General features: G+C 33.3%; 2 protein-coding genes across 2 annotated transcripts; both read right to left on the bottom strand.

The window, feature by feature from the left end:
* Positions 1–807: 807 nt before the first annotated feature.
* LOC125830359 (uncharacterized) lies at positions 808–3,777 on the bottom strand. Its single transcript, XM_049509547.1, has 2 exons — positions 1,955–3,777; positions 808–1,852 (listed from the first exon to the last, which is right to left on the bottom strand). The coding sequence occupies exons 1-2, from the start codon at positions 3,775–3,777 to the stop codon at positions 808–810; spliced, it is 2,868 nt and encodes a 955-aa protein (XP_049365504.1).
* Positions 3,778–4,766: 989 nt separating this feature from the next.
* Positions 4,767–8,513, bottom strand: LOC125830396 (plastidic ATP/ADP-transporter). Its single transcript, XM_049509588.1, has 5 exons — positions 7,458–8,513; positions 6,642–6,896; positions 6,185–6,328; positions 5,728–6,075; positions 4,767–5,434 (listed from the first exon to the last, which is right to left on the bottom strand). The coding sequence occupies exons 1-5, from the start codon at positions 8,238–8,240 to the stop codon at positions 5,069–5,071; spliced, it is 1,896 nt and encodes a 631-aa protein (XP_049365545.1). The 5' UTR covers positions 8,241–8,513; the 3' UTR covers positions 4,767–5,068.
* Positions 8,514–26,208: the final 17,695 nt, after the last annotated feature.

Raw genomic sequence — 26,208 nt, 5'->3', positions numbered from 1 at the left:
ATTCTAGCGTGTTCAGTATAATCAAGTTCATACCACCTAAAAAACTTGCATCCAACCTATTTAAGAAGAACAAATTCACTATCAAAATTGAATCTTCAGAATTAAAATTTAAACAAAAAAAAAAGATGTCTTAAATTGAATCATACCCAACCATCTTCACATCCAAGAAACCAACGACCTGGATTGTTTGCAGACCAAGAAAAACTTCATTATAGCTCTTTTTCCACAATGACAAAAAAAATAAAAATTAGAAGCCATTTGCACTAAATATGAGCAAAAATCGTTCTAAAGAAAGGAAAAAAATCTTGGTTTGAAAGAGGAGGAACAAAAAAATGAGATTTTGATTTGGAAATATAAAGATATATATAAAAGGGATTCATTAAGGGTAGAGTTGTCATTTCAACCTTTTTTTACCGTTGTGGGCCTCGAAAATTACTCCTAACTCGCACAGAATAAGTGCACATCACGCATTTTGCCAGGTAAGACTCGCGTGTTTATTTATTTGAAGGTTGGATAGTTAAATTGTCTGTTTGTGCACTATGAAAGTTGGAGGTCAAAGTTAAAATTTGATGCCAAGCTTAGGGTCCAATATATGTATTATGCCTAAAATAAACTATGTTAAGCATGACTAAAACCTCTTAGGATAGAGACTATAAGATAGTACAGAAAAGGCTGAGTTTGACAAAACAAAATTGATACATAGGCATCTATTCAACATTCTTGAAACAACTTGGAATTGACAGTATGACCCAACATCACTGCAGAAAAACAATATTTGTTTCATTATCAAGAGCAAACAGTCAGCATTTAACTGCTAGTCTTGAAGTTCTGCTGTTGGATGTGATATATTATTGCAAGAAATGACAAGATCATCATCATCCCCACATTCTCAAATTTTGACAAAAACTGGGAACTTACAGCTCTGTCTTCAGTGTGAAAGTAGACACTGAAAACCGGATCTCTAAAGTAGTCGTAGCCACGAAGAACAAACCTAACAACTGTGAACCCAATGTAGTAAACTTTACTCAGAGGCTTAGTTTTGAACTTACATTCCATGAGACCAATTATTTGAGGAAGCAAAAAGCAATCTTGAATCATACCCCAATACTTGTTTAGTTGAGTAAGTAACTCTGTTTCCCCTGCCAACATACTATGACACACATTAAACAGTGCAAAACCGGTCACATGGATCATCGAGGCAAACAGGAGAACCTTTTTATCATTTGGCCTATGATTCAAAGATAAGGACTTTGGAGTGATCTTTCGTGAATCCCATACCTTCTGAAAGAGTTTTAGAGTAAGCACAAAAATGATCAAGAGCAGAAGTTTCATCATGAATTGGAACTGTTTATTAGTCGATCCAGTATGCAATAATCGACTCTGTGGATAAAGATATTCCTTCCATGCAAAAAGAATGGGGGTATCCATGACCAAAGGGACACCATAACCAAGAAGTTGAATACCTAACATAACAGCAGAAATGAGAGGAGTGGCATCTATGTTTCGCTCAACGTAATAGAGTTGACTCAACAAACAAGCTGCAGAAGTTAAAAGAACAAATATACGGAAACAAGCCTCGAAGTTCGGGCGAAACTTGACCTCCTTGGAGTTGTCTCTATATGGAATCAGTACTGTTTTTAAGTTGATTGGACTGAAATAAAACTGATCTTCTGGATTCCGCAGACTAGTAATGGATACACTGGCAGTAGGATTTATCAACCACCTAGTAGTCTTGGAGGAATACTGCACCTTAACTTCGATCAAGCAATCCATAAACTTTTGGCTATGAATTTCCCTGCAGCCTACTGATGCATCACCCCCCTGGATGCATCGTAAAGTCCCTCGAGGAAGACTTTTGCAACGTGACTAAAGTACTTCTCAGTAACAGTCAGTTGTGCTGAGACATTTAAAAGTATATTTTGATCATCATAAGCAAGGAAAGATGGAACTTTACCCTCTTCTTGGTAAGTATGCTCCCTTAGAAATGGCCAATGACGTCCGAACAAATGACCTAATGAGAGGACCTCGAGTGAAAGAAATGTTTTGGAGATAAGTCTTGTTCCGTATGGCATGTGGAAGAGCTTTAACCTGGAAAGAAAGCTCATCGGATAAAGAAGAAAGGAGTGTTAAGTTTCTATCGTCTTCAATGCCTGGAAATCTGTGGATTATTTTCGTAATCAGCATCCCCAAATTGTAACTGTTGTCTTTCTGCATAAAGGCCCTTAACATCTCAATTCTTGTAAACCTGTAGGATAAGTAGGATTTACTGTAATCATGATACGTGTTCCAGATGTCGAGAGGACGGAGTTCCTTTTTAAACCGTAAAGGAACGTAAGTCTCTTTTATGCTAGAGATGGTTCCAGAAAGAACATTTCGCTGAGTGATAGAAAATGTGCCTGGTAAGTACAAGCATATTCGTGAATCACATCCATCAGCATCATTCTCTAGGCCAATGCAACCAACCATGCAGAGGTTACCAGTGGAAGAATTCCATGTTCCTTCCGCAGATATTGTCATTCCAGAAAGACTGGTTCTTGATCCTGAATAGAAGCGATCTTCTGAAGGAGAGAGCGCTCTGAAGACAGCAGAAACTTTTGCAGTCTTAGGGGAATTGGTTTCTGGTAAGCAATGCAAATTTGTAATTAAGAGCTGAAACTTGTTGGACATAGCATTCTTGCCTTCAGTGATCTCCCAGTCATGCACAAATGGTCCTAGATTCTTGCAATGCTTCATGTCATGGCACTCTGAAGCCACATCAGTGTCAAATGTTTCATAACCAAATTTTTGAAGAACTTTGCAAAACTGTGACGCTTTGTGGACTCGAATTCTGTTATCAGGAAGTTCATGACATGAATATGGATTGCAAGCTCTAGATACAAGTTGCTCAGATACAAAATGATATTTCGAGTCATAGCTCAGCTGTGATGAAATTTGGACCTTGTCGAAATATTTAGGATCTGACTTCTTATTTAGACTTCTCAACTCACCAAGAATTGCTCTACTAGTCAAAGTGAAGATCTGAGGGTATCGAAGAATAAGCATTATCCTATCATCCTTCACGAATGAATACTGAAAATTTTTCTTGCAATTGTATTTTGAGGACCATTCATAAGGGTCTACAGAACTTTTGGAAAAAGGGGACACTGAAGTCCCTAATAAACACATCAGGCGGTCTCCTCCATTGGCTTCCTCAACATAGAGTCCTTCAAAGATGATTGTCAAATCAGAGTAGCCAGGGCTTGTATGGAACCAAGGAGACCATCTTTGTGGCATGTCTGAAAGAGTCCTGTTCCGCGTAATTGCGATGGATAAGATGCCACAGATACCCAATACATCATCTGCTTGCCGGTCAAAATTCATGCCCATTAACCAGAAAGAAGCTAGTTTCAGAGTGGAACCAATGTCAGAAAAGTTCTTTGGCATATCACTCTCATCAAATGGCATCAACGGTGCACTGCCAGCCTCTTGTACCCAGTCTCCATTCTGAAAAGAGAGATCTTTAGCAATACCATATATTTTATCATTTCTAAGCTTCATCTTAGATGACACTGATAAAACAGGTTTGCACTCTCTTTCAACTTCTGCGAGGCGTTTAAATTTGCAAATGTTTTTGACCTCTGAAGGTTCAAAATCTGAAAATGATTGAGCAGAAATCAGCAAAACCATTAAGACAGCCAGAACTAGGAGGAAGCGGAATGAAAGAAGAATCGCCATGTTCAAGAAGGAAATGTTTTTCTTCAGGTGGAAAACAAAAGGATCACAGAAACCATCAATCATTTCTAATTGCCATTTGAATAACTAGTGCTTTGTCTGCAACCATATAAAGTTGAGACTTGGAATCTGTCTTCATAATTACATTTATTTATGTAGTTTTCCTTTGATAATGACATATGAGAACTTTGTGTAGAACCAAGTAAACAATTATTACAAAGTTCCACAGCCTGCAGAGTAAAGAAAAGACAATACCTAAAGCCAAATGAATCAACATCAAGAAAGCAGGCTGTTTTTCAATGTCTTTTGACTCAAGGTTAACAATTCAGAATTCTGGGTGCAAATAAGTAGTATTTTCCAATGAACTTGCCTCGATTTCAACGGCAAAACATAGCAGAATATCACACAAATACAGTGCATTGGACCTTGTTAATGACGAGGCGGCACAAACCAACACCACAGTTCACGCAAGATTCTTCTTTTATATTCACATCACTTGATGTCATTGCCAATTCTGTACCAGCAAGCAACCCCGAGTATTCCACTAGAAAGGGATTCAACATCCTCACAAACAAGTTAGAGAAAAACCACTGACTCACACCACTCCTCCCACCAAACTTTTCGACAAGTTCAGAAATTTCGAACCAGTCAAATAGATGCTTTTGTTTGTGCAAAGCCAAACTTCATGAGAATGTGTAGTTATTCACAGAACCAAACAATTTTTCTTTAACCTGAACTTTTTTCACCTTTTCTTTAATATTTTGAATTATTAACTATTACTATGTTCCGGAAACAGCCTCTCTACCTCCACGAGGTAGTAGTATGGTATGTGTACACTCTACCCTCTCCAGACCCCACTTTGTGGGATTTCACTGGATATGTTGTTGAATTAACTTTGATTTTCAGATTAGAATGAAGATGCAAGAGCCAGCGAATATTTTACTCAAGTTTGAACCAAAAAAAATAAAAATTCACTAATCTTATGCACAACCTCCTTGACAAAAGTGTCATGAAACATTCTTGAGTCGGATAAAAGCATTACCAAGAGAACATAGTTTCTGGAGAAACAACACATGCTTACATTGCCAAAAGAAAGTTGTTCAACGAGAATTCGGAGCGCTACAAAACTGAGAAAAAAATGTAACTACCAGGAAATAAAATAAATATTGGGATGGCAAATTTGGTGACATGCCTCTCTTGTATCTAAATTTATTTCTCTCGATTAAAAACAAATTCCTATAACCAACAAAGATTTGACAACATCAGTTCATAGTCGGAATGCAACCAAGATACCACCTGACGCATCTTCTGTTCGCTTTTTATTCCTCTTGTTCTGCAAGTGATCTTAATAATGATATTACAGGCTCCTTGGGGAGGAGGGTTCCGATGAAGCGTTGGTAGAGTCACCTCCAGCGGGATTTAGTGATGACTCACTTGAGAGAGATCCATTTCCATTTTCATTTTGAGACACGACAGGGATCTTCAACGATGCTCTCTCCATTTCCTTCTCAAGATCTTCTTCTTGGCGTAATTGAGTGAACTGTCCATCCAAAGACTTGGCTGCTCCCAACCATGCAAGAACAATTACTAAGAGCACACCGCCAAGGTAGGGTGTCGAGCTGGCAAGTGAACCAAAAGTCAAAATCATGAACTGTTGTATCAAAGCTCCTCCAGACTTTCCCAGTGGATTGCAGACAACATCGATTGCTGCCTTCCCTTTAACCTGATACAGGAAATTACTCCATATTAATTTTCAGAGAAAACAGGTGACTTGTTAAGTGATACTATGACTTTTCTGGTCATACATAACTAAACAGATATTGTCATCAGTGACATACATCACCAAGCATGTATATGTATCGCTAACATAAAGGCTTCAGCTACACATGTTTGAAATTTCATTTCTTACATGAAGGCATGATTGCACTGATGCGAATATAATTAGCACTCCCAAGAGCTCTTTGTAGAGCACTGATACCATAAAGTTAAAAGTATATATCAAGTATATCATCATACCTTGGTGTCCTCATCCAAAGGAATGTAGGCCATTTCTTTGCAGGGGTCAAACAAACTATACTTTGCACTCTTACTGAAAATGTTCTGCATTGCACCAACATAGACAGCTGCTAGAAGAGGAGTCATTCCAAACTTCGCAAGAGTAGGTGCTAGAGGGGCACCAAACAAAAGCAGGGAGAAGAAACCAACTCCGGTTAGGAGCAAGACTGTAGGTGTTATCTTGGCTGCTGCTCCCCACCCATACTTGTCAAAAATCCACTGACTTAACAACATCATTGTGAAAGTTGCTATTCCAGTAGCAGTTGAGAAGTCACCCATGAATGAGGAGTATTCATTGGGGCTTGGGAACTGCGCATTAGTGATACAGAGAGAGAACGTATGAGATAGCATGTCAAAATGAGAAACAATCTGAATTCCAAACTTATAATTAAAAAAATAGCAGTCAGTAATAATTCACCTGAGCTTTGAGCTTTGATTTCCATGTAACTTCAACAAGGTTGATACTAATGCCATATGCTACAACCAATGTGGCAAGATCCCTGATATATTTTGAAGAGACCAAGAACTTCAAGCTCTCCATTGTGGTCATGTTAGGTTTTACCTGACAAAAGACATCAGTCAGATAATGCAGATATGTAAACATGATTCTTTAATTTAAAACTCTAGGTATAAAATCTGAAGCGAACAATTGATAAATAATTTGAAAAGATTTAACCAGAAACAAATCTTCGTTTTAGTAAAAGTGATAGACGAGGGACAAAGAGGTGCAATCTGCTTCTCAGAAACAAATTAATGTCAGACAGTGCTTTATAAGAAAAACTAAAAGATAAGTAGTTTATTCTACCATCAACTAGTTGATTTGGAAGTAACTGTTGCCTATTGCAAAGCAATGACATATGGTTTAGCGAATTTACCTTCTTCTTCTTGCTACGAGTTGGGAGAGCAACATTTCTATTCACCCACCAGTAAAAGAAACAGATTGCCCCACCCATCATCACAACAATGCTCATCATTCCTTTCAGGGAGATAGCCCAACCATCAACTCCAGGACCTAAAGAGCTTCTCAAGCTAGAAAAGTACTTCACTGTGCGACCAGAGAAAATAAGAGCAACATTCGCTCCAAGTCCAAACAAAGGATAGAATCTCTTAGCCTCATCGACAGTCGTGATCTGCAAAAAATCATCCAAAACAATCACTGGTACGTTCACTAAAAGTTACCCCCGGCCAAAGCTCAAGGGTAGTGATTACAGACATATAGATATGTTGATGATCATATTATAACTAGCCAGAACATTTGCTAGAATGGTAATAACAGCAGGGGAACAGAATGAAAGGTTTACATATTAGTATGACCAACTGCAACTAAGAAAACAGCAGACCAAAATGATGCTGCCAATATTTCAAGACTCAGTGAGCACAACTGTACCACAAACAGAACTCTTCGCTAAGTCATCCACCATTATAGCTTATATTAGAGAATTTCACCCTTATGCTATAAAAGAACACCAAGAAGGCAGGCTCTGGTACCACATGAATATCAGACTGGTCCTGCTATAAAGAGATCGTTTTTACCTCGCTAAATTGCAGCAGCAACCATCCAGAAACAAAGAGGTAATGTGCAAATACTAGATAATATCAGAATCTAACTAAACATATTATCCACACAACAAGACTATGCATCCAAAAAATGGTTATTAATGTACAAAATATATTCATGGACACAAATTTACCTGATTAGCAAATCCCCAAAAGAGTACTGAAACCACCACACTTCCCCAAAGCTCAGCCATGACATAGAACAAGCAGAAACTCCAGATCCTCAGAATAGCAATTGGTCCAAGAAATCTTGGACCAAGGGTATTGAGAAGCTTATCAGCAAAAGCTGTAGGGTGAAAGTAATTGCTAAGAGGATACAAAACAAAACCAAACGCCCCAAAGAATGCAATAAAAGGAAGTATAACAGTATAAAAAAGAGCCTCCTTTGACAACACATTAGCCAACTTTGTGTACAAAAGCATGAATCCAATAGCCATAGGCAAATTCACCCAAGTTTTCAAGAAAGGGATAATCTCAGCACTGGACCCTTTAGCTGTTACAACCAACACATCCTTAGTATCCCTAAGGATTGTATAATTAAACAGAATACAAAAGAACATCGCCCCAAGTGGTATAATTTTCTTAAGGGTCACAAGTTCAATCCCCATAAACTTAGGTTGCTCCTTTTCAACAAAAAGTGGCTGTCCATCAGCTGCACCAGCAGCAGCAGCAGCCTCAGCTTTGCATATTGGAAAACACCTCTTCTTTTGGCCAAACAACTGAGGCTTTGTGTCAAAGCCTTGAACTTTTTGAAACCCATTTGAAGATAAAGAAACCCCATTAAGAGGATTAGGCTTTAAACTACTTAAAGAATTGAATCTGTTCCTTAGACCCCCTTGAGGCAATGGGTAAAAAGCCTTGATTTTGGGTTTAAAAGGCAAAGAAAGAAGCCCTCTTGTTTGTAAAACACCTTCCATTTAGACCTCTCTCTGTATCTCTCTCTCCCTCTTTCTCTGTAAAGTCCAAGAAAATTCAAAAGATTGGAACTTTAACAGATGAACATAAGAGAAAGAGATTAGAGGGATAAGGTATGGGGAAGAAGAATGATTTTTGTGAGAGAGCTACCAAAAAAATCTGTTCTTTTCTATATATATGAATCAAGAACCAAAAACCCTGAAAAGGGTCAGAAAAGGACAAACAAAGACACTAATATAGAATTTACTAAGCTTAATCTGTTTAGCTAATCACTTAAGCCATTGTTTAAGAAAACTAATCTGAAAATCAAGAAAAGTGAAAATCTTTGTGTCAGATTTGCAGTAAGAAGGATGATAAATACCCTAATTTAACACAAGCAAATAGTGTTAAATTATAATAATATAATACTAAGCCGCCCTAAAAGGAACGGATTAGGAGTAAAGAAAGAAGGATCGTAGAAGTATACTACTAAATTTACGAGAGATCTCATCATACGAATAAATCTTCAAGGTTTTTTTCTTAAAAGAAATTAATTTCACATAACATTCAAAAGAGAAAAATATATGATTTTAAGTGTATAATAAGTTTTGTGTTTAGATATTCTATGATAGATAAAAAAAATTATTAATTGTATTGTTAAAATTTAAGAATAATAATTTATGTTTTCTCTAAAATTAACATTTGATATTTTTCTTAATATTTAGAAATTAGAACCTAGAATATTCTTGCCCGTGATCTACCCACAAAGTAATTTTTTCAGTATTTAAGATTGCTATTAGTTAGTAGTAATATAAGGGAAAACCTTATTTGATATTAAAATCATGTGAATCGGAAAAAATAATTAATTTAATTTGATCTTTAAAAAAGCAAATATTATAGCTAATTTGTCTTTTAATTAATTAAAATATTTAATCGAGATATAGTCGGAATAAACATTGACTCTGTAATAACAATTTAGATGCAAACATAATTATTAGACATATTTTAGTAGGATGAGAACTTCGTTTATATATATATATATGAAAATAGATGCTAATAAGTAATATGAACATAGATGCTAATAAGTAATATCAATTTAGATACAAACACTATTAGACATATTATGAAAACTTCTTCTATGAAAAAATAGATGCTAATATTTGTTCTAATTTATCGAAACATTTTTAAATCTTTACATATAAACACTAATTCCGCGATATTATTTTAGGTGCACATATATTAGACATATTTAGATAGTATAATCAATTCGTGTATGATACTTTTTCCCCTTACTTTTAATTGTCATGATTTTCTTTGTTAGAGCCAAATAAAAACTTTGATTAATATTTTATGATATATTATTTCATCATATTGATATGCAAAAAATTGCAGTCTATAATACTTTTCGTATATTTTTTGAATATCTAAATTCTTTGTTTAAAATATCAAATTAGTGTAATCTAATTTAACTTTGAAAATTAATTAAATTGATTTTTGAAAAACGCAACATGATAATTAAAAATAGACGGAAGGAGTAATAAATTTTGATATAAATATTGACATTATGATACTGATTAGATGCAAAAGTATCATATTGCAACTTTCAGGTTGTGCTTTTCCATAATTCTTTCTTTTATTGTTAAACTAGTGAAAGTATTCACGCTTCGCAGTTATATAAAATATTTATAAGATAATAATATGTAATATTTATATTTAGGTTAGTATCGAATATATAAATAATATTAATATTTCTCTTCATCTGTGATATCATACGTTTTTTTCATTTTTTTTAAACATATAAAATATAATGTATTTTTTTGTATATGTATATAGTAGAACAAAATATTCATCGTGGTGAAGTAAATGAAATAAGAGGTAATATGTTGAAATAACAATATATTTTATTACGTTGTAAATATTTTATATGTTTTAACTTTCTCTATCTTTTGTAGGAGTACTAATTTTCTATACAAACTCTGATTTCATAAAAACAAAATTGAAATTTTTATTATGTCTTTATTATTACATTTGTTTATTATAATATTTTAAACATTAATTAAATATTATTAAGAATTATGAAAAATGAAAAATACAATAGTTATGAATAATATTTAATATTAGAAGTTACAAGTAAGATGAAGAGACATGAGTTATAAATAATTTAAATGTATAATTTTATTAGACATTAAATGTATTACTAATTACGCATTGATTTTATTTGTAAAATAAATAAATAAAAATAAGGGGTGAAAATACAAAAAATGAACAAAGAAAATATAATAAGCGGTGACTGTATAAAAATTATAAATACATTTCAAACCAAAAAGGATGATGACGAAAATAGATTGTTACATACGCAAAAAAAATGGCATCATGAAACTAATATTTTATTTTTCAATTACTTTTTTTGCAAGTATAATAAAAATAAAATTCCTAATCATCAAAGTTTTTTGTTGCTGAAATGTGATAATTATATTAAATTTGCTTCATAACAAAGAAAAAGTAGAATAGTAAAGGATCAAATGATTAGCGTTGACAATACATTTAGCTAAATTATTTATACAAACCAAAATTTAAAAAATTCTATCAAAAGTAACTAAGTTACTAATACAAGTCAAAGTGAAAAAAAAAATCTAGCAAAATAATCTCTAATTATGCTTCATTTTTTTTTCTCCTTCTACCATCTTCCTTTGCAAGTAAATCCGCCACCATATTTTGCTCCATATGTCAAACTCTTCATTATATGCGACCAACTGAATAAAAAAATATCATATGCCAATTAAAAATAATTATATCAAAAAAAAGAAAGAAATTTAAACTATATGTAATATATTTGTATATTTTTTTTAAATAGTACTAACAATACTAAATAATAATCATTTCTTGAAATCTAACAAATATTATAATCAAGCTATATTATATCCGAAAAATTAACTATTAGAAAGAGCAATTGCTCAGCTTTCCCTTTCTATTGGACCAGGTCAAGGCTGCTGTAAGCAGTTCTGATCTCAAGCACCTATCACGGTTTTCGAGTAGCTCTGATCCACCGGAGCAGTTACAATTGCTTCAGCTAGAGCTACGACAATTGCTTTAGCGGGCGACAAGCGTAGCTGTTCTGAAGTTATAGTTAGAAAGAGGGGTTGGTAATCTAATCCCTCTTAGTGGTCTTATAGTAGAGTGAGTGATCCTCGGGTAGTCATCTATGAGTTGAAGAAGTTCAGAATCAACAAGGGTTCATAGAACGAAGGGAGTGTATAACTGGGATTTTATTCCACTTTTTTGTTTGTAACGAGGGAGAGGATTAATTCATAATCTTCGTTTGATCGTTTCCAAGAAATGGCACACATAGGAACATCACATTGTTAAGAATTATAGAGGCATTTTTTTTAATCATACTTGCTTGATGAATGATAATACAAACATAAATAAAATAAAATATTAAGAAAGCATGTCTAAGTACATAAAAATAAAGAGAAAGACTTGAGAATAAAATATATCTTACCTTCATGTACTTCTTTTTTGTTACTTGTTAGTTAATTCACAAACAAATGTGATGAAGAAGAGAAATTATAATTTTGTATGTGAATCTTCATGAAAAAAAATATGAATTTATATATACAAAATAGAGGAAATGAAAAAAATAAAGATTTGCAATGAAAATATTTCTTACCTTCATGTACTTATATTTTGTTACAAACCAAACAAATATCATGAAGAAGAGAAAAGATAATTTTGAATGTGAATCTTCATGAAACTAATATGAATTTATAGGCAAAATGGAGGAATACCATGAGACATCATAAACTTACAAATTTAAGTTTGGAGGTTATGGACATAAAAGTTATGGGAGTTATATTAAGAGTAAAAATTAAAGAGGGGCAAGTCATGGGTAATAACTCCTTGTGAATAAATTTAAAAAAATAAAGAGAAAAATACTTTTAAAAAAATATAAAAAAATATTATCATTTCATGATTAGAAGTGAGACAAACAAATAGAAAAAAGAATGTGGATAGTTTTTTTTATGTTAATGTTCCTACATTAATAAAAAATATTTATTTATAATAAATTAAGTAATTTACTTTTACAATACAATAATTAATATATATATATATATATATATATATATATATATATATATATTATAATTTAATAATAATAATTATTAATTTATTATTATTAACTCATGAGATATAATAAGATGCAATATATATATATATATATATATATATATATATAAATTTATATGGTTGTTATAAAATTTAATGAAACTTAATAAATAGGATAGAATGTGATTAGTTCTTTGATTAAAAAATAAGAAAAAATAGAGAAAAATGTCAAAAAAATGAGAAAAAAGATAAATAGCAATGGTGGCCTTAGAGAGGTGCCACATCATCCTTGCCTACATTTGGCTTTATATATATATATATATATATATATATATATATATATATATATTGTTATAAGTAGTTGTGAGAGATTATTATGCTCATATATAATGTAGCTTTATTGTTTAGAAGAAGATGTGTTTTTTTAATTTTTATCTTAAAATAATATGTTATTTATATATATATATATATATTAATTAACTGGATACATGTATGCAAATCGTGTACAATTGACTAGTGTTTATATCACTTTAAACTCATTAAGATAAATGTTGATTGAACTTTTTATCTTTTATTAAAATATTTTATAATATAATAAATTATTATTTACTATTTTCCTTAAATTATTATTTTATTATATTTATAATATTTATAATAAGGAATCCCAAAATATATGATAAAAATTATATTTAAAAAATTAAAGAGTCCTAACATATATACTAAGAGGAAAATATATTTTAAATAAGATATATCACAAAGGATAAAAGCAAAATAAAATCAAGTTATGAAAAATTAAGAATTTTGCCATCATCACTTGGCCTAAAATTTGGCATAAAAAGCCCACATTTTAGTAACTATAGCTTAATAGACTTTTTTAGGAATTTTGTGACTGCACTATAACGTGGTAAATAAAATAAATAAATAAAAGAACTAAAAATATTAAAGAAAAAGATTCACATTTCTTACATAATTTTTTAACCTTCATATGAAATTCTTTTCCTATCATTTAAATAGATGACATTTATTTTAAACCAATTGCTATTTTTTAATTATTTTGTTCTTTGTATACTTCCTCCGTCCTATATTAGATTAATATAAGTATCAACTTGAATTATTTTTATATTAAAACCAAAAACAAACTAAATATGGTCTATTTTAAAATTTTAAACCAAATCCAAGAAAATAAATTTTAATTTAATTTTTTATTTAAATTAATTTTTAATCAAATTATAATAGTGTCCACCTACCCCTACGCACTCCTGCATTAAAATGAATATCTTGACCGAATAGTTAATAGTGGAAGAGCTCTAACAGTAGGCCACATTGGACTATAAGTACTAAGGAAAATGTTTCTCTTATAAGAAGTTTTATCATTTATACTTTTTTTATTATCACAGATTCACAGATATCAGCTGAACTCAAGTTAATATATATATATATATATATATATATATATATATATATATACCTTTTTAATATTATGAATTAAACATCTATTAAGAAATAAGTATACATTAAATAACATACAAGATTTATTAGTTTTTATATAAAAAAAATAGTGTAAATAATCTCTGAGTTAACTTATCTTCCACCCAAACCACCCCAAAATAAAATCATTTTTCGTCCAAATAAACTAATTTAAGTTGGTGAGACACATCACTTTCGACCACTATAGATTCTTATGAAGTGAAGGAAAAGAAAAAGATAAAAGGTCATGTGAACAAACAAACAATATATATATATATATATATATATATATATATATATATATATATATATACACAATTTTAAAATATCATAATATCTAGAATTCTCTGCCATTTAAAAAAGTTACAAGAATTTCCTCTTGAATGCATCTCTATTTCCTCTAGGATACATCATTATCCCTTCGGATACATCATTATCCCTTCGGATACATCCCTATCTCATCTCGGATACATCCTCTCATTAACTAATGTATCATTTGCAATTTATGTGACAACCAAAAAATATATCCAAAAGCAATGCATGAAAATTTCGAGATTTTTGTAATCACAAAAACTTCTGAGATAAGATGTAATTAGCCTTTAAATATATGGAATTTCTATACTTTATGTCAAAAATTTAAATTCTAAAGTCATAGTTAATTATCAAAATTCCCCTCCCAGTAGATATTTAATTAAATATCAAAATGCCCTTCTTGAGTAGATATTTTTTCTATAGTGACTTGTTCATTTGGACACTAGTTTTGGCATATGAATAGGCGGCATACCGCATACTATAGGGTAAACATGGAACACGAAGCAACACTTTCCGCCTTTAAATGAAGATAAAATTATTTTGTTTTTTAAAACTTGTGTGAACCTTTTCTATTTTTTCAAAAAAAAAAAAAAAAAACTATTTTCTTTAATATCATGACATATTTTATGAATCTAGTAGATCGTGATATTTTGTGGATAACATGTGGAAAGCTAATAAGTTTTGTTGGATTATTCATCTTGAATATAAATGGATTAAAATTTTAGACAATGTGAGGTTTGAGACAAAAAAAAAAGAAGTAAATTTTGTATATATATTATTATTTTTCTCACATTCATATATATGGGATTTGATCCAAAAGGTTGAGTTACCATTAATGATTAATTGGCAGTAATTGTTGTAAAACAAGAATTGAAGAAGTTGAATAGGAGAAAGAAGGAAGAATCAGAGATTGAGTATGAGAGAATAGAATGTCAGAAAATCATACTCCCTCTGTTTCACAAAGAATGATCTAGTTTGACTTGACACGGAATTTAAGAAAATAAAGAAGACTTTTGAATCTTGTGGTCCTAAATTAAAGTTTGTCAAATGTACAAAATTGACCTTTAATCTTGTGACCTTAAACATGTCACGTGGAAAGTTGAAATTAAAATGTTACTAAAAAAAGAAAGAGGTCATTCTTTTTTAAACGGAGGGAGTATATTTATATAAAAGAGAACCCTAGGCCCGCCTACATGGCGCCGCCACAAACCAGGATTCCTTTTTAATTTATTTTATTTCCAAAACTAGCCTTCCTCTTTCATGAAAAATTGTGACTTTTATGAACAGTTGTGACTTTTATGAAAAATTATGACTTTTATGAAAAATTGTGACTTTTATGAAAAGTTGCGACTTTTATGAAAGGTTATAACCTTTCCAAAGGGTTGTAACTTTTCCAAAGAGTTGTGACATTTTCGATAAGGCACAATAAACATTTGTTCACACTACCCTTTGTTTTCTATAAATAGAGAAATTTCCTCTCATTTTAAAACAACGAAAATTCTGAACATCTTCTTCTTCTTCTGGACAACTAAATATTTGTTGTACTTTGCTCCTAAAATAAAAAGTTGTGACTTTTATGAAAAGTTGCGACTTTAATGAAGAGTTTTGACTTTTATGAAAAGATGTGACTTTTACGAAAGATTGAGACATTTTCGAAGGGTTGCAACTTTTTCAAATAGTTGTAACCTTTCCGATAAGACACAATAAACATTTGTTCACACAACCCTTTGTTTTCTATAATGTCACGCCCCAAACTAGAAAAGGCGTGACTGGCACTCGACACCTTAAGCAATCGAGTTAGCCACATAAACATACCAACTGACTCAATTGAGGGTTTAGAAGGTCAGGCAACATAACATCTAAAATACTATGACTGGACCCTTAAGATCATAACCTAAATATCGATAAGTCATAAAGACGAAGGTAGACAAGCCAAAGATAATAAGGCACTAGCTAGCCGACAAGGCTACAATGAAGATATACACACATACATACATATCTATACATGCCAAGCCTATGTGGTTGGAAACTGGAAGCTGCAGAGAGAAACCCAGAATACTGTGTCCACAATAGCCTCTATGAGTGACATAAGCACTAGTCGGGACAAGGCCCCGATTATATCCAAACTATACAATAAAAGTAACATCCTATGAAAGCTCCAGGAAGAAGTGGAGTTTACCAACTCACAGCTGAACCCCGAATCCTAGCAGAGGGGTTAATCAGAATCCCTACCTGGACCTGCACGCACAAAACAAAAATGCGTCCCAGGCAATGGGACGTTAGTACAAATAAAAATGTATTGGTCTGTAAGGCAGAAAATAGAATAATAAATAGTTACTGTAAAAGGGAAATAAAGATACCACCTGAAACAAAACCTCTGGTAGCCGCCATGGCTGACATCAAACCTTATATTAGATTAAATATGCATGGTATGCTCGCATAATCGTATGTTGTGAATATATATATATATATAGATGCAAATGCATGTCATACCCAACCAAGTGCTAGCAATGGTGGTGCCTTCCGGTAGCGAACCGGGATCATATTCGCCAATTTGTGGCCATCTGTGTCTCATACGTATAAATATAGGCAATAAGCCTCATACCTTCCGATTATAGCTCAGAAGTAGAATGCATAACATGTAATGTCATGGATCCGTAATGCATTTGTTACCTAAATCATGTTGCCAATCTTGGCTCATTGGTTCTTGTCCTCATAATCTCGTAATCACTTTCGTATCACATGTAAATATCTCGTGAAACTTATATACTTGTAGATTAAACTGGAACACTTAACTTGGATTTAGAAAGGCAACTTAATCCTTGAGGATGGTCATAAAGAGCTTAAAGTTCCTCACTTAGTATCTATATATGTTTCCTTTGTGGTTTGTAAAAGAAAGTATTTCAGAAAAATCCGTACTTTAGTAGTTTGACTCTACCATTTATGTTTAAGAGTTTTGGAGATCGACGTTTTATTTTAAAGTTTTCAAAAATATAAATTAGCGAGGAAGGAGGACTGATTTCAAATTCATATTGTTCATCTCTGATCTTTTTAAGTTACTACACCTAAAGAAGAATAAGAATTTGTACACATGGACCTATAGTCAAGAGAATCAACAAAATGACATAAACACGACAAATACCTTATCTAACCGAACGAGTAAAATAACAACATAATGGAGTCACAAAAATACACCAGCTGCAATATCAATGCCTTTCACCAAAGGTCTTTCGAGTAATAGAGTAGTAAAACAATATTTGACGATTTAGGATTCCAAAATTCGTGCTCAAAGGAAGTACAGTGCTTAGCCTTAACATACCTCGATTTTGGGTCTTGTTGTATCAATATGGATTGTACCCCTTCCTTACAGTATGTAATCTACATAAAATCATGTCACACAACCATTACAGGCAGAATATTAACACGGCAGGGTCAAAGTAGCAATTTATATCCTACTAGCAGAGTAATTAGCTCGCCAAACCCTTTTTAAATACATGCTTCATTACCTTTTTTTCTCCAAATTACAACCCCAAATTAATGACGTAACATACATTTTTGCAGTAGCTATTAACAAGTTGAGGCCTACACAATAGTCAACAACAACCAAATAGAGTATGCATTCACAACAATTAAAACTCGGCGTATCGCCACATCCCTCTTTTCCAACCCAAAATAACCATAACCAAATCCTAACCACGAGTCATTAAACCATTAAAGACAAAAAAAAATATATATAATACAGTCCAATAATTGTTCAATATAACCATAATAACTTGAACTCGCCGCTTCCAATCATCATCCTGTACGTTCGTCCAATAATTACATTTGGAGTTATGTCTTTCTCTTCATGTGCAATAAGAGCTTAAAAGGACAAAACCTAAACTTAAACTTGATGGAGCTTGTAGTACATTAACATGTCTTGTCAATAACAAACAGTCTCCTTAAACACAAGACGTTAAACCAAGAAGAAACAATTTGAAAATTGCAATGCAATAATAGAACCAACGTTACACTAATTTATGTTACAATTAAATATCCATCTTTACTTCTTCTTCTTCTCTTCCAGACTCATATCAACAAGAACCACACACATACAAAGCATTTCCAAAAATATTCCAGCAACAAAAATATCAGAAAATACTTCAAAACAGCCCAACATTACATAACTATCAAAATACGATTTTCCAGTTGTCTATTCGTGTTATTGCTTATATAGCATAGCTATAACTTGGAATCACTCAATAAAATGAAGGGTGATAATTATTACCACCAAACAACAGCAACACCACCTTAAAACGAGACTCCTTCACCACGAAGAATCCTTCAAATCACAACCAACGAGGAGGAAAGAAGTAACATAATCTCTATGAACATTTCGAGGGTGAAACCACATTGAAATCTTGTAGATATTTGCTTGGATGATAGGGGAACCTTTAGAGAGGATTTAGTACTGCTTCCTTCTATTTTTTGATCGAAAAAAATGAGTTAGAACGAAGGGAAACCAAATCTTATAGAGCTAAACCGACATAGGGGCGAGGGACCTACCTTCACGTGCCTACTTATGCAGTCTCACTAAAATCTGAATATCTCTCAATTCTAAAGTCGTATGGACAGATAATTTAGTGCGTTGGAAAGTAGACTCGTAGAACTTCGATTTCATATATTGGGGTTCTTCTAAAGCTTTGTAGATTGGGAGAAACGCTCCGAGACATTTAACCCAATTTTCAGAAAATTTATCAAAGAAACTTACTCTAACTTTTGCCAACTTTTTATTTCCTAACTTGCTTGACTTCAAAACTTAACTTACGATCATTGGGCGACTATATCACCTTATAAAACATCCCTATTAGCATATAAGGCACACATTGTCTTATCCCCAAAGGTACCGGTTAACTTAAGCGTTTTGAATAGGCGGGGTGTTAGAATAGACATTCTTTAACTTGAACTTGTTTAAGGGCATCCTTGACCCATAACGTTAGTCTAACTCTTTGATTTTTTTTTACCTTCCCTTTGCAATCTTATTCTCCTGAAATGATACACCAAGTCATATAAAACTCATACACTCATGCAATGATATGCATACTATGCGAAAAAACCACGGGGTCTCACATTCTCTCCTCCTTAAGAACATTCGTCCTCGAATGGATTCGACCAATCTCTTGATTGTATTTCGTGCTGCTATTGTGCTGTTTGCAAGGCTATATTTGGTACGTTCGCAAATCTTAAATTCAGTTATGAAAATCCACTTACAAGGCTTCGTATATCTAACTTGCGACAATCCATATAAACTACATTTTTTGGTATTTAAAATCCAATTAAGTTTGTGTACACGAATAATTGTCAATTATTGAAAAATAGCTCAGCTTAAGTCATCAATAGTTGGAGGTAATTCTTCCCTATTTCCTCCTCGGCTTCTCAAGTTATTTCCTCAACGTTGTTATTCCACCATAACACTTTCATAGAAACCACATCTTCAGTCCAAATCTTTCTTACCTGCCAAACCAAAATAGCCACTAACACCTTAGCATAAAACAAGTTTGTATCCTCAACGGGAATAATTCGAAGAATTTTCGATGCACTTCTATAAACTAGATACATGGAACACCGGATGAACTGCTTTAAATTCTTAAGGGAAATCAAGCTCGTAAGCCACCCTGCCAATCTTCCAAATAATATTATATGGCCCTACATTCCTTGGACTCAGCTTTCCTTTCTTGACTAATCGCATGATACCCTTCATAGGCCATACTTTGAAGAAAAACCAATCTTCTACATTAAAATCTAAGTCTCGTTGTCAAACATCTGCATAAGACTTCTGACTACTCTATGATATCTACAACCGATCTCTAATAAGCTTTACCTTCTCCATAACTTGTTAGATTAGATCATGACCTAGAAACTCTACTTCCTTGATCTTGAGCCAATAAATTGGTGACCTGCACTTCTTCTGTATAGTGCTTCATAAAGAGCTATTTGAATACTTGCTTGGAAGTTGTTATTATAAGAAAACTCAACCAGTAACACTTGATCACACCAGTTTCCATGAAATCTAGCACACATACCCATAACATGTCCTTGAGCATTTAGATTATACGTTCGACTTGGCCATCAATCTGAAGATGAAAATCCGTACTAAGATTAACTTGAGTCCCCAAACCCTTCAACAAGGATCTCTGTGTTGTGCTATAAAATGTGTCCATCTATTTGAAGTAATCTATACTGAGACATAATTGAGTATAAATAACTCTCTAATGTACATCCCAACATATTCCACCAGAAGGTAGTCCTGACTAGACAAAAATGGGCTGATTTCGTCAACTTGTGAATAATCACCCAAATAGAATTTGATCTTCCCTTGCGAATGCGGAAAACATGTGACAAAATTCACATTTATCACCTTCCACTTCCACAATGGAATAACTATATCCTGAGTTAGCAAACTAAGCTTTTGATGCTCTACCTCTCCCTATTGACAATATATCTCCTTAATACCATGACACATTTTCATGGTTCCTATGTGAACAGAGAAGCGAAAATAGTTCGCATGTCCCATATTTTTCAATAGAAGCCATGTGGCATTCAGAACATATAGCTGATCTCTGAATCTGAAGATTGTCTCTCCTGCTCTATCAAAGGTGAATTTTTTTTTTGCTGCTAAGCCTTGCCTCTGAACTGATCTAAGCTAGGATCTTCACTTTGTCACGCCTTCACCTCCACAAATAAAGATGATATTACCCAGTCCTAAATTGTGACTCTAGTGTCATTGGAGTTTTATAATATAACCCCAAACCAGCTAGCTGATGGAGCTCTTAGGCCATCTCCTGGTTCTCAGCTCCCAAAGGTGATAAATTACCCATAGAATTACGACTGAGGGCATCCGCTACTATATTTTACTTTCCTTGGATGATATAAGATATCCACATCAATAACTTTCAGCAATTCATCCCATCGGCGCTATTGTAGAATTACCTTTTTTAGTCTAAAAATATACCGGGGGCTCTTAGGATCTGTATAAATATCAACATTAAAAACATTCAAGTAATGCCTCAAAATCCTCAAGGAATGAATAATTGCAGTCAACTCTAAATCGTAGGTCGAGTAGTTCTTTTCATTCTTCATTAACTATCATGAAGCATAAGCAATTACCTTTCTTTAATGTTTCAGAACATAAACCAGCCTAATTCTTGAAGCATAATAATACATTACATTGACCTCTTGACCGTCTTGTAGGGTCGAAACTGGTGTTGAAGTCATTTTATATCTCAGCTCTTGGAATCTCCCCTCATAGGTTATTGTCCACTAAAACTTAACTTTTTTTAAGTCAACTTTGTTAGGGGTGTTGAAAGTGGACAAAAGAAAAAAAAGTCCTTCCAAAAAACTTATATAATACTCCGCTAACCTTCAGAAAGATTCAAACTTCGACCAGGTTCATAGGTCTAGGCCAAGTCTTCACGACCACAGTCTTCTGTAAGTATACCTGAATACCAGCATCTAATACAATATGGCCCCGACAAAAAAAACCATTAAATACAACCAGAACTCATACTTTGAGAATTTAGCTTACAACCTCTAACCTTGGGGTAACTGAAGCACTACTTAGTGATGATCTTTATGATTTGTCTCTGAATAAAATGTACCAGAATATCATTAACTAATACAATAATGAACAAGTATAGAATGACATGGATATACTATTCATCAGGTTCATAAATATTGTTGGGTCATTTGCCAATCTGAAAGACATTACAAGAAACTCAAAATGGCCATATCTAGTCCTGAAAGTTGTCTTTGAAACATTACTCTCTCAAACAAGTACCTAGTGGTACCCTAAATGTAAATCAATCTTTGGGAAGCATCCGACATCATATAGTTGGTCGAAAAAACCCATCAATCCTTTGTAGTGGATATTTGTTCTTTATAGTCACCTTATTCAGTTTTTTTGTGGTCTATACACTTCTACAATGATTCATCTTTCTTCCGAACAAATAACATTGGTGCACCGCTTGGTGATGCACTAGTCCTGTTAAGGCTCTTATCTAATATATCATTCAATTTTGCTGGTGCAATTCTAAATAGGGAAATTGATATCGGCAGAGCATCTCGTAATGTATCAGTAGAAAAAATTGTCGCTTGTACCAGGGAAATAGCAAGAAGCTCACCTGGAAATACACCTAGAAACTCATTTCCCACTATAATAACTGAAGAGTCGAGGTCTCAACATCAACATCTTAAACTCACTTGGAAAATATGATAAGTAGAGCCATTGGCAAACATTTCCTTGCCTAAAGATTGCAAATAAACTTGCCTTTTGGCATTGCACCATTTGCCTTCCATTCTCATCATACTTCCCCTGGGAACTGAAATCTAACAGTCTTCTCTTGGTAGTCGACATCGACATATTAAGGTTTCCACCAATCTATGCCCATATCAATAACAAAGTCAAGCATCTCTAGCCCTATCACGTATAAAAAAAATTGATAACAAACAATCTCTACTATAGAACCTCGATAAATCCTCTTGAGCGTATGAGAAACACAAAGCACGATTCAGATTTCATACGTATTTATAACTCAGCTCTATAGCACGATCTATAAATTGAAAGAAATATAACCAGTCCTAAATGCCCTATAGCTTCTTGATTAGAAGTGTGGTGCACAACACACCCATAAACAAGAATCTACAAGACACGACTTGTGGACTCTCTAAGACACGACATGCTCTGATACCAAGTTTGTCACGCCCCAAACTAGAAAAGGCGTGACTGACACTCGACACCTTAAACAATCGAGTTAGACACATAAACATACCAACGGACTCAACTGAAGGATTATAAGGTCAGGCATCATAACATCTAAAATACTATGACTGGACCCTTAAGGTCATAACCTGAATAACGATATGTCATAAAGACGAAGGTAGACAAGCCAAAGATAATAAGGTACTAGTTAGCCGACAAGGCTACAATGAAGATATACACACATACATACATATCTATACATGCCAAGCCTATGTGGCTGGAAACTGGAAGCTGCAGAGAGAAACCCAGAATACTGTGTCCACAATAGCCTCTATAAGTGACATAAGAACTAGTCGGGACAAGGCCCCGATTATACCCAAACTATACAATAAAAGTAACATCCTATGAAAGCTCCAAGAAGAAGTGGAGTTTACCAACTCACAACTGAACCCTGAATCCTAGCAGAGGGGCTAATCATAATCCCTACCTGGACCTGCACGCACAAAACAAAAATGCGTCGCAAGCAACGGGACGTCAGTACGATTAAAAATGTACTGGTATGTAAAGCAAAAAATAGAATAATAAATAGTTACTGTAAAAAGGGGAATAAAGATACCACCTGAAACGAAAACTCTGGTAGCCACCATGCCTGACATCAAACCTTATATAGATTAAATATGCATGGTATGCTCACATAATCGTATGTCGTGAATATATATATATATATATATATATATATATATGCAAATGCATGTCATACCCAACCAAGTGCTAGCAATGGTGGTGCCTTTCGATAGAGAACCGGGATCATATTCGCCAACTTGTGGCCATCTATGTCTTATACGTATAAATATAGGCAATAGGCCCCATACCTTCCGATTATAGCTCAGAAGTAGAATGCATAGCATGTAATGTCATGGATCTGTAATGCATTTGTTACCTAAATCATGTTGCCAATCTTGGCTCATTGGTACTCTTGTCCTCATAATCTCGTAATCTCTTTCGTATCACATGTAAATATCTCGTGAAACTTATATAGTTGTAGATTAAACTGGAACACTTAACTTGGGTTTAGAAAGGCAACTTAATCCGTGAGGATGGTCATAAAGAGCTTAAAGTTCCTCACTTAGTATCTATATATGTTTCCTTTGTGGTTTGTAAAAGAAAGTATTTCAGAAAAATCCGTACTTTAGTAGTTTAAACCTACGAGTTATGTTTAAGAGTTTTGGAAATCGACGTTTTATTTTAAAGTTTTCAAAAATATAAATTAGCGAGGAAGGAGGACTGATTTCAAATTCATATTGTTCATCTCTGATCTTTTTAAGTTACTACACCTAAAGAAGAATAAGAATTTGTACACATGGACCTATAGTCAAGAGAATCAACAAAATGACATAAACACGACAAATACCCTATCTAACCGAAAGAGTGGAATAACAACATAATGGAGTCACAAAAATACACCAGCTGCAATATCAATGCCTTTCACCAAAGGTCTTTCTAGTAATAGAGTAGTAAAACAATAGTTGATGATTTAGGATTCCAAAATTCGTGCTCAAAGGAAGTACAGTGCTTAGTCTTAACATACCTCGATTTTGGGTCTTGTTGTATCAATATGAATTGTACCCCTTCTTTACAGTATGTAATCTACAGAAAATCATGTCACACAACCATTACAGTCATAATATTAACACGACAGGGTCAAAGTAGCAATTTATATCCTACTAGCCGAGTAATTAGCTCGCTAGACCCTTTTTAAATACATGTTTCATTACTTTTTCTTCTCCAAATTACAAACCCAAATTAATGACGCAAAATACATTTTTGCAGCAGCTATTAACAAGTTGAGGCCTACACAATAGTCAACAACAACCAAATAGAGTATGCCTGCACAACAATTAAAACTCGACGTTTCGCCACACCCCTCTTTTCCAAACCAAAACAACCATAACCAAATCCTAACCACGAGTCTTCAAGCCATTAAAGCCATAAAAAAATGTATAATACAGTCCAATAATTGTTCAATATAACCATAATAACTTGAACTCGCCGCTTCCAATCATCATTCTTTACGTTCGTCCAATAATTACATTTGGAATTATGTCTTTCTCTTCATATGCAGTAAGAGCTTAAAAGGACAAAACCTAAAGTTAAACTTGATGGAGCTTGCAGTACATTAACATGTCTTGTCAATAACAAACAGTCTCCTTAAACACAAGACGTTGAACCAAGAAGAAACAATTTGAAAAATGCAATGCAATAATAGAACCAACGTTACACTAATTTATGTTACAATTAAATATCCATCTATACTTCTTCTTCTCTTCTAGACTCATATCAACAAAATCCACACACATACAAAGGTTTTAAGTATTATTTTAAAATTTTCATGACATTAAATTCCCGCGTGAGCCGTTGGTAATTTTACTAGTTATTTATATTTTCTCTTGTGTCCTTGATGTGTACAATGTACTGTCATTTATATAGAAGATAATAAAATATAGTTGCCAACTAATTAACTAACTTATTGAACATTAACAAGTTAATCATTGTTTTAACTAATCTAACAAAATAGAGTAAGTTCATTGATATTATTTTGTTTGTGATAGGGATGAACAAGCTAAGGAAGAACAACATTATTGAAATGAATGAATTTTTGACATGTTAGCCTGTCTAGATGGATTGCCATGTGAGCTCCAATGGCAAAGACAATGTTTCAAGGGCATTGGTGGTCCAAAACATAGACGACAAGGGTAATTTTGATCCCAAAAATAAATAAAGGATACATATGAGTTATTTCGAATAGTTCAAAGATAATTTTGATCCTTTTCCAAAAAAAAATGCTCTAAACTTTCTAAGAGTCACAGCTTAATTGTAACTGGATATTATGATTCAAATTAATTAAGGTATCAACAAAGCACTTTATATCATATTGTTCCACTGGCTTTACAGAATGAGTCCGGAATCAAAAGGGCAACAAATTTTTTCGAAAATTCCAAAAGGCCAACTCAATTAATTAGAAAACCAAAAGGGCAACAATTTGTAACGACGTCTAAATCAGGGTTTCAAAAATGAGGCGCAAAAACCATGAGCCTTACAAGGCTCAGCAACTTTTAGCCTTGTAAGGCTCAGCTGCCATGAGCCTTGTAAGGCTCAAGGCTGTCAGCGCCTTGCAGGCGATTTTTTTTAAAAAAAAAAAAATTCATTTTATTTTCTTGAGATGATATTAATTTATTTTTCCCTAGTTATTTTCATTCCCTTGCAAGCATAAGTGTAAAAATATTTAATGTAAGTTGTGGTCTACTTTTTAGAATTTTGTACACTAATTATATGATATGTTAGAAACTTCTTGCTAGATACATGAGAAC

This window comes from Solanum verrucosum, unplaced genomic scaffold (genome assembly GCF_900185275.1).
Source record: "Solanum verrucosum unplaced genomic scaffold, falcon-dt-bn FXZP01000228.1, whole genome shotgun sequence".
Taxonomy (NCBI): Eukaryota; Viridiplantae; Streptophyta; class Magnoliopsida; order Solanales; family Solanaceae; genus Solanum; species Solanum verrucosum.
The sequence above is the reverse complement of the archived record's forward strand: the minus strand, read 5'-3'. Positions and strand labels throughout refer to the sequence as shown.